The 19182-nt window shown below is 39.3% G+C and overlaps 1 protein-coding gene across 1 annotated transcript in view; it reads right to left on the bottom strand.

Moving 5' to 3' along the window:
* Positions 1 to 793: 793 nt before the first annotated feature.
* Positions 794 to 19182, bottom strand: part of tnmd (tenomodulin) — a 65350-nt gene continuing 46961 nt past the window's right edge. Inside the window, exons 5-7 of the mRNA XM_079838863.1 lie at positions 8969 to 9128; positions 8509 to 8615; positions 794 to 2399 (exon numbers count right to left, since the gene is read on the bottom strand). Of these exons, the coding sequence (XP_079694989.1) occupies positions 2190 to 2399; positions 8509 to 8615; positions 8969 to 9128 (477 nt within the window). The 3' untranslated portion in view covers positions 794 to 2189. The remainder of the gene's footprint in view (positions 2400 to 8508; positions 8616 to 8968; positions 9129 to 19182) is intronic.

Raw genomic sequence — 19182 nt, 5'->3', positions numbered from 1 at the left:
AAAACGACATGCTAAATTAATGTGAATAAGTGTAATAATAAGAATAATAATGTTTTTTTTTTGTAATGGTTGTAAACAGTTGCTGCTATTTTACCCACAGTGGCTCTGTCGAGATCACTTATTTTTAGCATTGCATCAAGATAAGTGCTGGTGTATCATTTGATTTCGGGCATTGTGATAAAAGAAACAGGATCCAATATAATAAGCTTTCTATGGGGTATTTTGAGTTTTGCTTTGATCATTTACCTCAGGCTTCTAGTGAATTAGATCTTAGCCTCAGCAGACGAACGAAGTGTTTTGAGGAAAGATATGGCTGATGAAGATCACATTTAGACAACTGACCATGGAAACGAAAGAGATAAACATCAAGGTGAGTTTTAACTTTGATTTGTGGCTTTGCGTGGTTGTTTGTCACAGATGTGGCATTATTTGTTTCAAGATGAAAGCCCTGTGTTTTGCTCTTTTGTTGGCTTCTCAGAAAAGATGCATTTCATATGCTTTCAGTGTAATGTCTTCCAAGGTTTTCTTTATGATAATTTAAAATAATGTACTGTGTCCGACCGTTATTAGGTCTTATATAGCTCAGTCATCTAGTTGGTCGTCTTGGAGCTCAACTGGTAGCATGATGCTAACAATGTCAAGCTCATTGGGTTTGATTCTCAAAGAACACAAACTAAGAAATCTGAAGATTTAAATAACAATAGTGTCAGTGTCCCTCACTAAAATGATCAGTGTGTTGTATTTCACAGTGTGCGCATGTTATTTCACAGCAGTAAATTAGTAGCAGACATTGCAACTTTTACCAGTTTTATTCAGAAGGAAGTTGTTGGAAAAACACAAAGCAGCATTAGATTACATAAATGCAATTTATAGAGCACCCATTTGCTTGGATGAAAGAATTGATTGAAACAGTCCCAGACCTGCAATTATGGTGCTAGCAATGTCACTTCTTAAATATAGCCGTGTGATATGTGTACAGTATAGTTCTACGCCACATTAAATTCACATAACAGCTTTTAAAAAGGCTAATTTTCAAAGTTCTACAGGGACTTACTTAAGTGTACAGTAAATGCATTAGAAACAATAGCTCATAATATAAACATGCAAATTAATGTAAATGTACTTATGTTGACCTGGTTCCTTATAATGCCTCTCATCCATTATAAAAAAGACAAATAAAGGGCCCCCAGAAGGGTAACATAATGTCATGCAGAAGAACTTTACACGCAAATACTCCAAATCAAATGAAAACATTTGGAGTTATGACTCTTGTTTTGAAAGGTCTGCATGGAATATGTAGACTACAGTATTGACCAGCAACCGTTTCTGTGGTACTTATAGTATTACCGTATAGTTCAAGGACAGATCAAGAGACTGTTGAAAATAAGTCTTACAGAAAGCATCCATTTAGGACGGACACACACACACACACACACACACACACACGCACACACACACACACACACACACACACACACACACACACACACACACACACACACACACACACACACACACACACACACACACACACACACACACACACACACACACACACACACACACACACACACACACACACACACACACACACACACACACACACACACACACACACACACACACACACACACACACACACACACACACACACACACACACAGTATATGTGGATAGTTGACATGCATTTGGCCTTTTAATTATATAATAACAGTTTTTAAAACCATGATAATTGAGAGACTAACATTCCATGTGGTTTCAGAATTAATATGCTAATAAAAACTGCATGCATAATTATTACAAGACAAATGCTGTCTAAGATGGAGTATATTTGTACTAATAAAATGTAATTTGTTGTGCCACAAGTTGAACAAATGGGGGCAAAACTATGAAATTTTGCAAAACAGGACCTAAAATATGTAATTTCCCTTATGCATTCATCTTGAAGATTTTAGCCTAAAATCTTGTACTTGATTATGTTATCAACTACCCATATATAATATGAAAAAGAGTTATGGCAGTGACCAGGTCACTTAGGATGTTTCGAGCTATTGTTTTGCCTCACTTCAGCAGAATTTTTTTACACAAAGAATGGAAAAGGTTGAGCATATATGTGATATTTCGTACAAATGAAGCTGGTCTACGCGTACCCCTGAGCAGCATAGCACCATTGGCTCCCCCCGGGATCCTCAAATTCGTCCCAGCATTCGCGCTATCCACCAGTTGCAGGGCATGACAATCTGACAGATGACCCGTCCTCCCTGGTAATAGTAAGGATATGGCCCAAAGCCGCCCAGGGGCTCGTAGTATCGCCGACAATAACGGTACCCACGGCGACAGTACTGGCAGCAGTAGCCCTGCTCATCTAGGCTGTTGTCCAGCTCCAGCCCCATTTCTCTCTGCGAAGAGAGTGAGTCAACAGGGTCAGATCCGCAGCCAAACAATACCTGCAATCTTACCACAGGGCGCGTGACTTATGGTTTGATTTTAGCAATAAAAAGGTGCAGTGCTCTGAAGGGGGAATGAAGAGTGATTATGGGGTGTAGACATGCAATGACAAAAAACCCTGTCATGCTCGGATATGTCACAAGGATCAGAGTGGCATTTAAAATAGATGGTTTTGATATGCCAAGCCAGGGTATCAGATATGATATAATGCCCTTGACCTTTCCATTACACCGCCGGTGGCATCTCATGGCTTCGGCATCTCAGATTCAAGTCCCTTAACCCCACTGCCTGTCTGTTCTCAGTCAGAGCGAGTTTGACACTGGCAGACGCTGAGATAATTACACTATTTCTTTCATCCCAGCCCTCCCACTCCCATAAAAGCGTAGCATTGGTGCCTCAGTCCGAGCAGCGACCCTGGCCTCATTTGAGCTCAGAAATGAGAACCCTCCCCCATGCACTCTCGTGCCCTACTTTGACTTTGGCAGAAAGCGAATGGCATGCTCCTACAACAATTAGCGGGGTAATGATCGCCCAACAAGGATCGGTTTATTTGCTCTTGCAGGCAGGGTGTGAATTGGTGTAAGGGCTAAATGAACGCGGAGTGAAAGGTAAATTGGGTAGAATTAATGGCCCTTGGCCCTCTCCATTGTGATGGTGTACGCATGCCCTCTCCAGATTACCCAGGGCTGAGTGCCATGCCTTTGATCAGCCGCTACGCCGAGATGGGTTCCGAGAAGTGCCACTTAACGTTCTATCTCCTATAACTGTTGGAGCAGATAGCACCCTCGACTCACACAGTTTCATTTGACTGCATTTCGATCTCTCCTAGCTTACGACACAGGCAATATGACGTTATCCGGCTGATTAAAAACACCATTGTGGACCTAGTCACCTCTGATGATCTTGCATTAGATTGGCAGATGAAGCCATATCTCTCTAGGTTGTCTGGCAACGCTTCAGAATTCCTGTTTTGAATGACGCAAATAAACACGACAGCAGAAATAGCTTTGAAATGTGTTGCCCGGAGGAAAATGATATTTATTCACAGTCATATGTGGTGTTTGTATAGCATAAACAGGTATATTATTATCATTATCGATCTTTTTGGGTTTGAGATGAAGCGCAGTGAATTATAATGTGCCATGTGCGTGTGAAGATGCATAATGGCATGCGTTTCTCCTCTGGAGTCCCATCTCTCATTATGCTCTCCATAAACGAAGCATGTTTGAGTTTTCATGAGCTCACTATGCAATGATGAATGGAGTGAAAATTGCATTCTCCTAATGATTAGACTAGTGCAAGAGAAAGAAGGGTGATGCCTGTACTCTTTGATTTATTACTCTCACAAATGCACAAAGACAATTACTGATTCATAATGTTTTTCAGGTTTAGGGTCACGAGTGTTGAGACAACAATTCATTTTGGTAACAGCACAAAGCCTGTCAGTGTAGCACCGTTTGATTTATCAGACTTGCACAGAAAAACCCCCTGCCAGCATGAAAGGTGGATGTTATTTGGGAAAATAGAGGGCTTTTTTTTTTCCCCCCCGAGTGAAATGATGTGTGATTAGTATAAAACAAGGAGACTATGAATGGTATTGTTGCACAGAGGCATATTAATCAAACTGATTATCCTGTTGCAGAAAGTGTGTTAATAACTTCACGTTTGAGACTTCATGTGTCTTTCTGTTGCATGTGGCGATGACAAGAAGGGCTCTGGGACATGATGTCAGTCATTCATAAACTACTAAGAGTAATTAAGAACAGATGCCTATAGCTGGCTTTAACATTTTATATTAGCTTCACAAAGCCTGTCGTCGTTTAGTGTTACAGCCTGTTAAAGCGTGATGTACTTGCATTTAATGCGAGAAAGAATGAAAACTCCTCATTTATTATGGCATGGCACATCATACAGTTGATTCTCAACTTGACACCCTCTGGATTTATTTCATAGACCGTAACTGAAGGCATAAATTATCTCAAACTTCACACTATGTTGATGCGAAACCAAGACACGAGAGAGATACTTTTTCCCAAAAGATTTTAATTGATTGTAAATTCATTTCGAGTGAAATTCTTCATGCACCAAATTATTATTATTTTTAGTTAGTTAATGCACTAACGTATTACACATAATTAAATATGATTAACACGCTATTTGCTTATTTATTTATTTATTTAAACTGTGACTGCATATTAAATTTGACATGCTTTGTTCTGTTCTAAAAACTGATTGGAACATCTATAGCGATTGGAACTGATAAGAGTGTACACAATAAAAAAAAGTCTTATGGGGAGAAAGGTTTATTTATAAATCAAACCCAGACACACTGTTTAGAACAAAAGTAAAGCTTTTGCATTCATTGTATGGTGGAATTTAATTATCGTTGAAGCTGAACCATCATTCATTTTAATGTGAACACCTGCAGAGGACACCATCTTTATGCTTGGGCGATTAAGTATGAAGAAAGTTATTGCAGATTTGCATTTCCTGTGTGTATTGATATTCACTACCGTTCAAGAGTTTAGGTTCAGTACGATTTTTTAAAAAGAAGTCAATACTTCATTCAGCAAGTGTGCATTCAATTGATAATGAGTAACATTTTAAATGTCTTTACTGTCACAAATTATTTCAAATAAATAAAAAAAAGTATAGCTGTTTAATAATAAGAAATGTTTCTTGAACATTCTTGAATCAGATCTTCACATGAATAAATTACATAAAATATAAACATAACATTTCAGAATATTACTGTTTTTACAGTATTTTTGATCAAATAAATGCAGCTTTGGTGAGCATCGAGACTTCTTTCAAAAACAAATCTTATCTGATTGATAGCGTAGTTAGAGACTAGAGCGTAGTTCCCTTAAAGGTCCCATGGCATGAAATTTTCATTTTATGAGGTTTTTCAACATTAAGAGTTCCCCTAGCCTGAATATTGTCCCCAAGTGGCTAGAAATTTTGATCGGTGAGAACCGAGTTCTGGGTGTCTTTCTCTGCCTTTGAGAAAATGACAGCCCAGACGAGCTGATCTTGAATTGTCCTGTCATAACAGGAACGGTTACCTCCCTTTCCTCCGCCCAGAGAATTTGGCACGCCCATGCAAGCGCCATATTTGTTTGTCCACAAGAGATCATGGCTTGTGAACGAGTGAATGCTGGCAGTTTCTCAGTGTTTGGATGTACAAATGAAAACAGAAGTCTTTTTTCAGTTCCTTCTGATCTGTGATCAGTGATTTCTGATGTGTAGCTAATTATTGAAGTTCACACAGAACTTTATTATTCGTGCACACGCTGCGGCTTCTCTCTCTCCTGACAGAACGGTGTTTTCGTATTTTCTATCTTGTGAGTCAGTGTTTTTGTACGCCCTCGTCGCGTCTATCTGTTCTAAAATGTGCATACAGTCGTGAGTTTCTGCTCAACATCGGCAGAGCCACATCTTTAGAGATAAACCTCACGCACACTGAAGCTCGGGCTGCATTGGCCGGTCGGACTTCAACATCACCGACCCCCAGTACTGCATCTGGCCCACAGCGGAGGCACCATGCGCGGCGCGAGATTAAGCAGAAGGGGGGTAAGCGTCAGAGTATCCGGGCCCACAATAAACTGGATTACATCCGATTACTGTGCTGTTGTCTTTGTTTGCGCTGTGTACTCAATGCGCGTCACTGACGCTTTTCATATGATAGGAAAATATCAAAAAATAATGCTATAATCAACACTTATTCGTAACTCGTTCATCTCGACAGCTGTAATGGTACATTACATGTGTTACAAAGTTGGTAGAATAAGGAGGAAGACGGACTCGGCGTGACTGAGACTCGTGTTTATTCAGAACTCTCAGATACAAACAAAATAAACTCGTGCTGACAGTGCTCTCACAACTCAGTAGTTACAATATATAACCTTGTTAGCAATCGCTCCGTCTCTGGTCCATTGATGTCCGGTTCACGAACGAATCGTTCTTTTGAACCGGTTCTTTTTAGTGAACCGAACCAGTTCACCAAATCGGACTGTATCGTTCTAAACGGTTCGCGTCTCGAATCAGCGCTGATCCATAATTTACTAAAGTTACTAACTTTCTGACATGAGTGACGGTCCCTCCGACTAGAAATAAACAAATAACCGGAAGTATATGCTAGTAACTACAACAGTTCACTGAACTGAGACGTGCTGGGAGAACTGATGAGAAGTGACATCCGTCTCTCTGACGTGCCTCGTAGACCTTGTTAAACCTCCGCTCATTTCAAATGCAAAGATGTCAGCCAATCACAACAGTGGGTGTTTTTACTGAAGTCTCACAGCAGACACGCCCCTTGAAACAGGGCATTCAGCCAGAGGGCAAACATCAGTATAGAAAAAATGCCTTTTATTTCTAAATTATGACATTTTATGATGTAAAAATCATACTAAAAATATAAGTACACCTCAGAATACATTATAAAATAAAATAAAAAATCCATGCCATGGGACCTTTTAAAGGGATAGCTCACCTAAAATTAAAAATTACCCCATGATTTACTCGCGCTCACGCCTTCCTAGGTGTATATGACCAATGTATATAAACAATCCCTTAAAAAGCAACTGCATGTGTTAACATGTTAATTTTACACCGCTTAATTGATTGACATCCCTCCATTTTTTTTTATTACAGATTTAAAAAGAAACTTGAAACTAGCATTTGATTCATCTTAGTGTCCTAAGTTTAAAGTGAATTTATCTTCTTTGGGTCCTTGACTGGAAAGTGCATCTTAAGTTCAGACTTGGGGAGGGCGGTTCAATCAGCGATCTGCAAGCCAGACTGCTTTCAGCTAGTACGCGGGGTCACAATGCCTACCATCAACAACTGCGGCAGGCGCACAAGTCTGAGATTCGACCGGACCCAATCATCAGAGGCTTATCCTCCCAATGTAGGTCAAGGACCATGATGCAATTTCTCAGCGCAGCCAGATGATAGTTATTCAGTTTGAAAGATATCCAGAGCGGTGCTGGCACACAACGCATCAGCGTGGCAGGACTGGGGAAAGGTCAGCCTCGTATATCTCAGGCCTTCTGTCACAGGAACTTTGATGATTATTTATAAAAAGTGCACAACAGGAAGAGACCTGTAGCAAAATATGAATTCCCTCCTCAAGCTGCAGATGTCTGCTGGTGGGAGAGCTAAAAGAAGGAATTGCGTCTAGGATCCTCTGAAAGGTCTGAGATATCTGGCTTCCCAGCAGCATCTACATGACTCCAGACTCCAATTACCGGGAGCCACATCCCTTCTGACGTTCACAAAAGCCTTTGTTATCGCTCTGCCCACAAACACATCCTGCCTGTGCTTAGCCTTGGAATTGGCTGGATTGGTATGTATTAACCAGCTGATATAAGGAGAGGATTTCAAAAGCGAAAGGTGGTTTCATCTGGGTTTGCTTTAATTATATGGAACGTTGCAGTCCGTGTTGCTGGATGAGGTGGGCAGGCAAGTCGTTCCTGGACCTCTGCAGATAATGGTGCCTTTTTTCCCCCCAACCAAATTTCTTTCTTTGCGCCGTCTTCTCATCTTTGCGCTCAGAGACTAGAAGTCTCATACTAGATGGCGAGGTGCATATCGTAGGTGTGCAAAGCATTAGTGCGTACGACTTCAGGATAATTAATCATTTAACATATGCTTCACTTCATAAATGTAATAAAGGACTCTCTTTGGCCGCGTGATTCTTTGTCTTGATAATTAAGGCATGATTAATACATTTATCTATTCATTAATAAGTGACCTTGGGAGGCTGTCTTTGTACATCACTAACTACATAAGAGGTAAGAAAAAACTGTGCAAAGCAAACTTGCTTCCTTTGAAGGCTAAAAACCTCTCTCCATTAGCTGCAAGACATTAAGGGAGTCTTGGCCTGATTTAAGCAGATATATAGAGCAATTTCAATGCCCTGTGGTCCACATGGTTTGTTTTAAGTTCTGAAAGGGAACTTCGATTAATAGCGATTTATACCAAAAAAGAGAGCATGACTATCCGGCTCAACCGCAGTCAAACACGCCTTTTAGTAATGAACCTCGGGCTCTTACTTACATAGTCATTTACTGGTAACTGGTCCATGACGTCCCGGGCCTGACGTGGCCCTCTTGCCTCCAGCTCTGGGGTCTCCTCCACATCTTCTACATCATGGAATTCAGCATCTGCATCACAGAAGGAAAGACGATGACACAGTCACGCTGCTAAACACCTGCTGCTACAAAATGGATATCGTGAAATGCCCCTTTCATCTTTCTTAAGAACATAAACCCCTACAGTGCTAAAATGCCCTCATTTAGAGAAATCAGTAACAGGTTTTGGCAAAATATTTCTTCAAACATGGTGTATCATGTCCTTGATTTGTTAATCAATCATTTCTTAGCACATTTCTAGAGCATTAGCTACACAATTCTGTGTTTGAAGAAGAAAGAAATTACAGCCTTGACTTGGCTATTCTGAAACCTTATTACTAGGGTTGAATTGGATTTTGAGTTGGTTTACAAGTCCTATTTGTAACCTCTGAGAGGTGATGGGTGGATCCAGTGGATGGGTAGATCTTGGCAAATCTCCCAGATCTTGGAATTCAACAGGAATGTTTTGTTGGATATGGGCTCCTCAGCTGGGATCCATATCTGAGAATCCACCATCTGCATATCCACTTCACCCGTCTCACTCACCTGTGAAAAGAAAGTGCATTTTAATGCCTTATTGTGCCTGCACAAAAATGCTTTGTCACAGATAGATGATCTGACAAAGATACTATGTCAGAATTTGCCAATATCAATACCAGTGGACTTGCACGCCGACTGCCTCCGTATTTCCACTAAAATGTTAGCTTTCATTATAGTATTTTCCCATAGCAAACCTAATCTGTCATATTTCTAATAACTGTCAATAACAACTGTATAATATTATTAATATATTATATTATACAGTCAAACCAAAATTTATTCTGACATTTTCTCACATTATCACAGTTTATTCGCTATAGTTTAGAAAATGGTAATACAGAACAAAATCATCTTGATAATGTCAGATAACTTTGATAGAAAGGTATGTAAACAGTCAGCTGTTAAATTTAAGTACACAATTAGCTAATACCAATTTAGGTCAACCAATTACCAAGCAATGCTTTATTTTGTTAATTCTGTGGTGTAAAAGATCGCTTTAGCAATTAAAGAAAAAACACTTAAGCAAAACATGGTCAGGTCATAATTTTGGTCCCAAAGTAGTCCACTGTATGAATAATTTTATAATATGTCACAGTTTACTTTATTTTGCTATCCTCACCTACATAAATGAACTATATTGTCCTGTACCCACCAGTAAAAAAATATATCTGGTATAATTTGTGGTTTGACTATTATCAGAGCCGGCCCAAGGCATAAGTGAACTAAGCGGCCCCCAAGAGCACATGAAATGACTTGTTGCTAGATGTTATTTTATGATGATTGAAATCGCGAAATGGCCGTAAACTAAATAAACTGCAAAATGTTACGTTTTCAAATTTTCTAATATATGCACGGATTGATTCTGACAGCGCTGCACGAGTTCATGGCGCAATCAACTGGACACTATTAGCTTGTTAGCCAGGGTTCAAAGTCCAAAGCGCGAGAAAAATCTTTATGAATGGATGGATTTGAGAATGTGCAATAGAGACAGAGTGACACGCGTCATAATCTGAAGAGGACAAGGAGGCAGCCTCATGCAATGCAAAGTCAATGGAGAACGTTGGACCCCCCCCCCCCCCCCCCAGAGTGGGCGTGGCCTAAATACGCTCTGTCTCTATGGTTTAGTGCGAATACGCTGATGCATGTTTTGGACGGAGTACAGCATAGCTTTCAGTTTCTCAGTAAATGTTTTTATGCAAGTGCTATATCGTCCCCTTTATTTTTAAATAAATGTTTATTTAGAAAATAAAAAGGTTCTTTCTACACAGTCTAATGGAATGCAAAAATAAAATGTTATTTCCGCCAAAATAAAAACTCTATTTAATGTTTGAAAGAAATCAACATTTCTTGTTTTTAAAAGAAGTCTCTTCTGCTCACCAAGGCAAAAATAAAGTAAAAACATTGTGAAATATGATTCCAGTGTAAAACTGTTTTCTGAATATACAGTGAGGAAAATAAGTATTTGAACAGCCTGCTATTTTGCAAGTTCTCCCACTTAGAAATCATGGAGGGGTCTGAAATTGTCATCGTAGGTGCATGCCCACTGTGAGAGACATAATCTAAAAAAAAAATCCAGAAATCACAATGTATGATTTTTTTAATTATTTATTTGTATGATACAGCTGCAAATAAGTATTTGAACACCTGTCTATCAGCTAGAATTCTGACCCTCAAAGACCTGTTAGTCTGCCTTTAAAATGTCCACCTCCACTCCATTTATTATCCTAAATTAGATTCACCTGTTTGAGGCCGTTAGCTGCATAAAGACACCTGTCCAATCCCATACAATCAGTAAGAATCGAACTACTAACATGGCCAAGACCAAAGAGTTGTCCAAAGACTCTAGAGACAAAATTGTACACCTCCACAAGGCTGGAAAGGGCTACGGGGAAATTGCCAAGCAGCTTGGTGAAAAAAGGTCCACTGTTGGAGCAATCATTAGAAAATGGAAGAAGCTAAACATGACTGTCAATCTCCCTCGGACTGGGGCTCCATGCAAGATCTCACCTCATGGGGTCTCAATGATCCTAAGAAAGGTGAGAAATCAGCCCAGAACTACACGGGAGGAGCTGGTCAATGACCTGAAAAGAGCTGGGACCACCGTTTCCAAGGTTACTGTTGGTAATACACTAAGACGTCATGATTTGAAATCATGCATGGCACGGAAGGTTCCCCTGCTTAAACCAGCACATGTCCAGGCCTGTCTTAAGTTTGCCAATGACCATTTGGATGAGTCATGGGAGAAAGTCATGTGGTCAGATGAGACCGAAATAGAACTTTTTGGTCATAATTCCACTAAACGTGTTTGGAGGAAGAAGAATGATGAGTACCATCCCAAGAACACCATCCCTACTGTGAAGCATGGGGGTGGTAGCATCATGCTTTGAGGGTGTTTTTCTGCACATGGGGCAGGGCGACTGCACTGTATTAAGGAGAGGATGACCGGGGCCATGTATTACGAGATTTTTGGGGAACAACCTCCTTCCCTCAGTTAGAGCATTGAAGATGGGTCGAGGCTGGATCTTCCAACATGACAATGACCAGAAGCACACAGCCAGGATAACCAAGGAGTGGCTCTGTAAGAAGCATATCAAGGTTCTGGCATGGCCTAGCCAGTCTCCAGACCTAAACCCTATAGAGAATCTTTGGAGGGAGCTCAAACTCTGTGTTTCTCAGCGACAGGCCAGAAACCTGACTGATCTAGAGAAGATCTGTGTGGAGGAGTGGGCCAAAATCCCTCCTGCAGTGTGTGCAAACCTGGTGAAAAACTACAGGAGACGTTTGAACCTGTAATTGCAAACAAAGGCTACTGTATCAAATATTAACATTGATTTTCTCAGGTGTTCAAATACTTATTTGCAGCTGTATCATACAAATAAATATTTAAAAAATCAAACATTGTGATTTCTGGAATATTTTTTAAGATTATTTCTCTCACAGTGGACATGCACCTACGATGACAATTTCAGACCCCTCCATAATTTCCAAGCGGGAGAACTTGCAAAATAGCAGGGTTTTCAAATACTTATTTTTCTCACTGTATATATATATATATATATATATATATATATATATATATATATATATATATATATATATATATATATATATATATATATATATATATATTAGGGGTGTAACGGTACACGTATTCGTATTGAACCGTTTCGGTACAGGGCTTCCGGTACTGTGCACGCGTGTGCCGAACGGTTATGAATGTAATGTTTAACAGTTAACAGTCGGCTTGTTGTAAGCGCGGAACACACTTCAATCCGAGTTCCCACACGAACATATTAAGTATTCAGTCCATATTATCATGAAATTCAAACTATAAATGACGTTTTGATGCTCTTTAATGTGCGTGACTGATCAGTGACAGGGCCGGCGTTTGCTATAGGCGAGCTAGGCGGTTGCCTAGGGCGACAAATGTGTTGGGGGCGCGCGCAGGCGCCCTCTAGTGGCGCCCTTTAACTTACTTCCCATTAAGCATAGAATTAAAACAAGCGAAATAAAACATACTGTTTATTAAACATGATCATCCTTGGGCGCCCCCTCAGCCGCACGTTTAATTACTTAACCTGATTATTAGATTGAATTGATAGTGAGTATTGTCGAGCACAGGCGTTCGGTCAGGCAAGTGCTCATCACTGGCGCGTTCTTCAAAAATGTGGTCTAAACCCTCGAGTGCACAGGGCAAAACTCAATCTTGCCTAGGGCAACCAAAGAGCTAGAGCCGGCCCTGATCAGTGATCACTAAACACAGTTCAAGTGGCCACGATCATTTGTGAACGGTGCACGCGTCGAACGGTTATGAATGTAATCTTTAACAGTTCACTGTCGGCTTGTTGTAAGCGCGGAACACACTTCAATCCGAGTTCCCACACGAACATATTAAGTATTCAGTCCATTTTATCACGAAATTCAAACGATAAATGCCGTTTTGACTCTCTATGTGGCGTGACTGGTCACTGATCACAGTTCAAGCGGCTGAACTCGATCATCTGTGAAGGCGATCGATCATCTGTTACTAAAGATTCAAGAATAAACATGAATGACGATCTGAAGGTATGCTGAGGATACATTACAATTCACTGTCATGTATATATGTGGTATAAGCGCTAAATCAGTGTTTCAACTGCGGAAAGATGTCAATATAACTGCTTGTGAACTAAACAATGTCATGTAACGTTAGCATCACATTTACCTCAGGCAGTCATTCAGTGTCCACAGAATTTTATTCACTAGAGAAATCAACTCTTTCGCTAAATATATGCTCTATATTAGCCGTTATATTCATTAAATTCTACTTAACCTGTTAGTGATGTCTTGATTATTTCATGCATGTTAAATAAAACTGTCATGAAAATGACAGACACTGTATATAAATTATTATATTTCAACAACGATTTGGAGAAAAAAACTATTTTATAATTAGATTTAGAAGTTAATGCAAAAACTGCCTTATGTGAAGTTTACATATTTGCACACAATGTGTTATTTGAGTGTTGATTATTATACCTAAAAATAAATAGCAACTGAATTTAGGCTAATAGTTTGGGCTCTGTTGTGAACCTTTAATATTAATGTACAAGTAAGGGCTCCCTATATAATTTACAGAAATATCTTAAATAAACTTTTAGATATAATTTAATTCATTCAAGGACACTTTTTTCTCCAGTAAACCACTGTTAAATATAAAAAATAAATAAAAAGCAATTTTGTAAATCTGCTGTACCGAACTCGTACCGAACCGTGACTTCAAAACCGAGGTATGCATCGAACCGTCAGTTTTGTGTACCGTTACACCCCTAATATATATATATATATATATATATAGGCTAGTAAAGTGTCATTTATTCATGTGATCAAAGCTGAATTTATAATCATTACTCCAGTTTTCAGTGTCACATGATCATTCACAAATCATTCTAATATGATTTGATGATCAACAAACATCTATGTTTATTATCAATGTTGAAAACAGTTGAACATGTTTTTAGGATTCTTTGAAAGCTTTCTATTTCAGATAAATGCTGTTCTTTTGAACCTTCTATTCATCAAAGAATCCTGAGGAAAAGTGAGCATATTCAGCATAAGAGACAAAAAAAAAGTACATATCCCAGTCTGAACTGTAGTGCTTTAAGACTGTGAATATTAACACCTGAGCACTCTTATGGGTTTGCTACTGTCACAATTAAAAACCATATAAGGGTAAAAACATGACAGACAGACATGATGTAAGCAACACAGCTACAATTAATAAAATTGATACTGGGTGTGCGAATTATCAAGAATTGACAATAGTCAATTGTATTGGTGGAACCGAGGGGCCCCCAAATAAAATTATGCTTAGGGCCGGCCCTGTGAATTATAGTAAACCCATCCATCCATCCATCCATCCATCTTCTTCCGCTTTATCCAGGGCCAGGTCGCGGGGGCAGCAGTCTAAGCAGAGATGCCCAGACTTCCCTCTCCCTAGACACTTCCTCTAGCTCTTCCGGGGGTACACCGAGGCGTTCCCAGGCCAGCCGGAAGACATAGTCCCTCCAGCGTGTCCTTGGTCTTCCCCGGGGCCTCCTCCCGGTTAGACATGCCCGAAACACCTTCCCGGGAAGGCGTTCAGGAGGCATCCGGCGGAGAAAGCTCATTTCGGCCGCCTGTATCCGGGATCTTGTCCTTTCGGTCATGACCCAAAGCTCATGACCATAGGTGAGAGTAGGAACGTAGATTGACCGGTAAATCGAGAGCTTCGCCTTACGGCTTAGCTCTTTCTTCACTACAACAGACCGGTACATCGACCGCATTACTGCAGAAGCTGCACCGATCCGTCTGTCAATCTCCCGTTCCATCCTCCCCTCACTCGTGAACAAGACCCCTAGATACTTGAACTCCTCCACTTGAGGCAGGAACTCTCCACCAACCTGAAGTGGGCAAACCACCCTTTTCCGACTGAGGACCATGGCCTCGGATTTGGAGGTGCTGATCCTCATCCCAGCCGCTTCACACTCGGCTAGTAAACATAACATTTTAGTTTATCATAATGTTTTAGTAATGAGCTCCAAAAGCTTTAAATACCTTTAGCATAAAGGTGGATTGTATCAATATTGCTTTGTCCTGTTGTGGAACATTTCCTAAAGATTTAATTTAATATATTCAAGGATAAATTGAGCTTCAGCGTCAGTTCTGGCAGGCCAAGTAGTCAAGACGCTGCTAACGCTATTGGTAACAACACTGTCTCATCAGCTGATTTGCATCAGCTGTTTCAACTCCCCTCGTTACTAATGGCTACGCTAAAAGCAGGGCGCCTATTTAAAGCAGATCAAGTTCGCTCTTACTACTAGCTGCTCGCTGCTTTGCAACCCGCCACCTCCCCACCTCCTCCTGTCGTGTATAACGTGGCATTTGTTTATGTCATCGTTGCTGCTCTGTTCATAGGGGGAATAGTTAAGCTCTCCCAGTCCTAAACTGGTAAGCGTTCCCTGATGCTGCTGCTGTCCTCTGACTCTCTGCTATTTCATGGTGCTCATGAAAGGTCAGAGGACTCCCTGAACAGAGCCATACCGCCAAAAACAAATTTAATTCAGAATTCATCAACTGATTGCAATTCAATAAAAATTTCTAAATCATTTTTATTGTCATGTGTGTTCTTGACTTAATGGACCTGACAGAAATACGGAAGTGATCGTTCATAGATCATTCGAGTCAATGCTGATATCTTTATTAAACATTTTAGTAAATAATGACAGTGCTCAACTTCTGTTGTTTTTTTTATATATATATAATATATTAACAACAATTATAAAATCAATTTCAACTTTTAAATAATCATTAAACAATCATCACACAAACCCATTATAATAAATGTCACATTTACGCTTTGAATTTAATGTGAATGATGTTTCTTTGTCAAAGCCTCAGTCTCCGTTTGATTGAAGGCTGTGAGTGAAGTGTTAGCGGCGTGAGAAGTTTTGTGGCTGGCTGCTTGTGTCTTTCAGCAGTTCTGCGTATGGTAAGATAAGAAATAGTTCCCATCTTACACAACTTGCTAACACAGTCCGCATTTTCCCTTCAAGGTCTATTTTATGCATTTCCTTTTTTTTTTTTTGCTAAAAAATAATAAAACTACTAGTTTAACAAAACACTTAGCTATGTGTGGATCAAGAGGAAAGTACTACTTAAAGGTGTCATGAACTGCATTAGTTGATTATGTTTAAATGTTTCCTGGGGTGCACTTATAATGTTAGTATGATTTTTACACCAAAAATGGGCATAATTTAGAAATAAAAGGCATTTTCCTTCCCTGATTTTAGTCCTCTGATTTGAACGCTCTGTTTGAAGGGGCGTGTCTGCTGTGAGACTTCAGTGTAAATGGTCATTGCTGTGATTGGTTGACACCATTGCATATGAAATAGCTAAGTAGTACATGTGGAACTCTCTCACAAACTTTTAGCATGTTTTTACTATTACAGCTCTGAAGGTTAACTAATCATGGAAAGTTTTTGAGCATTATATTTAGATTAATAGCATTACATTTAGATGCTGTTTGATTGACAGCTCAAGCTATTGTAAAGGGAGCGTTCTTAGACCGCTTTCTATATATAATTTAATCACAGTTTAAATAACAGATTATTTTCATCCTACTAAGAGAAACTATGGGAAGTTGACTGTTTATTCACTGGTTTGGTTTGCTGACACATAAAAAGCAATAAACTTATTTTGTTGGTCCCTTTTGAACATTCTGTTGACAATAAGTAACTTTGTAACTACATGTCAACTAACTCTCATTAGAGTATTAGACTGTCTGCCTAATATCTACTAACTCTTTATTGTGATGGCCCCCCAACAGACATTCTACTGACTATAAGTAACTTTGCAAGTACATGTCAATTTATTCTAACCCTAACCCTACCAGTCTACTAATACTCTACTAACACTCTAATGAGAGTTAGTAGACATGTAGGTGCAACATTACTTACAGTTAACAGAATGTGTTAAATGGACCATCAAAATAAAGTGAAACCAGAACATTTGAGTGTACATGATCCTTTATATTTGAATCCTTACACAGAAATCACTGGTCACTGGTGATTTTGGTTAGACACTTACACATAATCAGTACATATTAAACGATCTGTAACAAACCAATAGTACCACTAAGTAAAATCTTTTTTACTCTTAAGTGTGTTGCGGAAGTGTTTGGAAGGTTACTTTGGAAATGTAATAGGTTACAGATTACAAGTTACCCTATTTAAAATGTAATAAGTAGTGTAACTATTTCAATGACTTTATTAAACTTATTAATTCTTTATTATTTAATTACACTTTTTTTTCTGATTACAGTTACATTTATTTTGTAATTAAATTACATAGTTACACGTAAATACTCCCATACACTGTCGGATACAATATAGAAGCATCGTTTTTTTTTTTTTTTCATTCTCTCTGCAAATACAATATCAGAAGGAAGGTTTTGAAGCGACTGTGTTTTTCCACAACCTGACACAACATTTTGCACTCTTCAAAGGCATGTTTATCGCTTAGTTGCTTTATCCAGTGTTAGCGTTACATATTTTATTTACCTACGACTTGTCATGTGCAAATCAGTGGGTGAAGCTACAGTGGTAACGATGATGAAGTAGGAGTTGATCTTCTGCCGAAGCGGTCTTTCACCTATCTATGACGTCATAAATAGACATGTTCCAAAACGATTCGTTGTCTGGGCCTGGTTTCAATAAAAGCTGAGTTTGGACTAACAAGGAAGTTTTCAGTTTTGAAACTTACAGGATATTCCTAGAATGATGACCTCTTACATGTCAAAAGCTCAAAGAAAATTTGATTTCTCAATTTATGACCACTTTAAGTACTTTCAGGAGCCCAATTGGCTTGAGTGAAACTGACCCAATTCTTTCCTTACCCTCTAAACTCATCTCTGTTCTTCAGTGCTTTCTTTCTATTGTGCATCCTAAGTTTCCTAAAGCTGGAGTCTATGCTTTATGCTATTGCTTTGGAACATTTCACTCTCTCTCCGCAGCCAAGGAACAACTAACTGCTGACCATGGCTAAAATCTTTAATTTGACCTCTCTTAAAGACCATAGCTGTATCTTCTTGTGAAACAGACTTATTTTTTCCCTGCAGTGAAAAGGTGCCCTTTTCTGCAGGCACTGGTGGTGTTGCATTTTAATTTTTACAGCAATAGGAGTGCAAAAATATAACTGACTTTAAGATGACTTTAAGACAGATTTATTGTCTGCTGTGTTGGTCTAAGCAAGGACTTGTGTGTTATTCAGTCAGTCCTGTAGGCACGATAAAGTACACTGTGGTGCATTTACTCCGTCACAATTATACAACTAATTATACAACTGATAATAATGTACTTCATTTGTTAGTTCTACAGTTCATAAGCTGTTAAGTAAATTATTATTGCTTAATGATAGCGATTACATGCCAGTGATCTAATTGAGATCCAGAAAGCGTCTTTGGGTAATATAATCACGTGACGTATATGTTTGTTTTGCTGTAGTTATATGTAAACAGAAGTGCAAACAAATTCTGCCACGTTCCCTTGTTAATTATAGTGCAGAGACCAGAGAAATGGCTCACATGACAAATATTTTTACAAGGTGATTTTCTCCCAGTCTAAAGCTTAATTGCACATTAGTTAAGCTTGATGTAGAATCCTGAGGCTATTGTCTGAGTTACTATCATTTATATTAGATTCCCCTCTTTCTATTTTATTTGCTCTCCTCCTCAACCCTCTTTTTTTCATCCCGCTGCTCTTGTTTTATTAGAAGTCATTTTCTGTGCCATTTCTTGTTTGTTGGGAAGCGACACCGCACTGACCTGTAGCGGTTCCAGTTCCACCTGATTAAAAGCTTCACTCTCTGCGCCTTTGAGAGTTTCTTCGCTCCAGCCCCCTCTCCCTCAAATCACACTAAACTAATGATGACTAGGAGGACAGCCTGCATGACTCAAGCAGTGAAGGATGCTGGTTTAGCCTAAAATTAAAACTAGAGCCAGCGGTGCAAGCAGACCGCTTTTATTGACCATCTCAAGCAAAGC

Source organism: Gobio gobio (genome assembly GCF_949357685.1).
Source record: "Gobio gobio genome assembly, chromosome: 16".
Lineage (NCBI taxonomy): Eukaryota > Metazoa > Chordata > Actinopteri > Cypriniformes > Gobionidae > Gobio > Gobio gobio.
The sequence above is the reverse complement of the archived record's forward strand: the minus strand, read 5'-3'. Positions and strand labels throughout refer to the sequence as shown.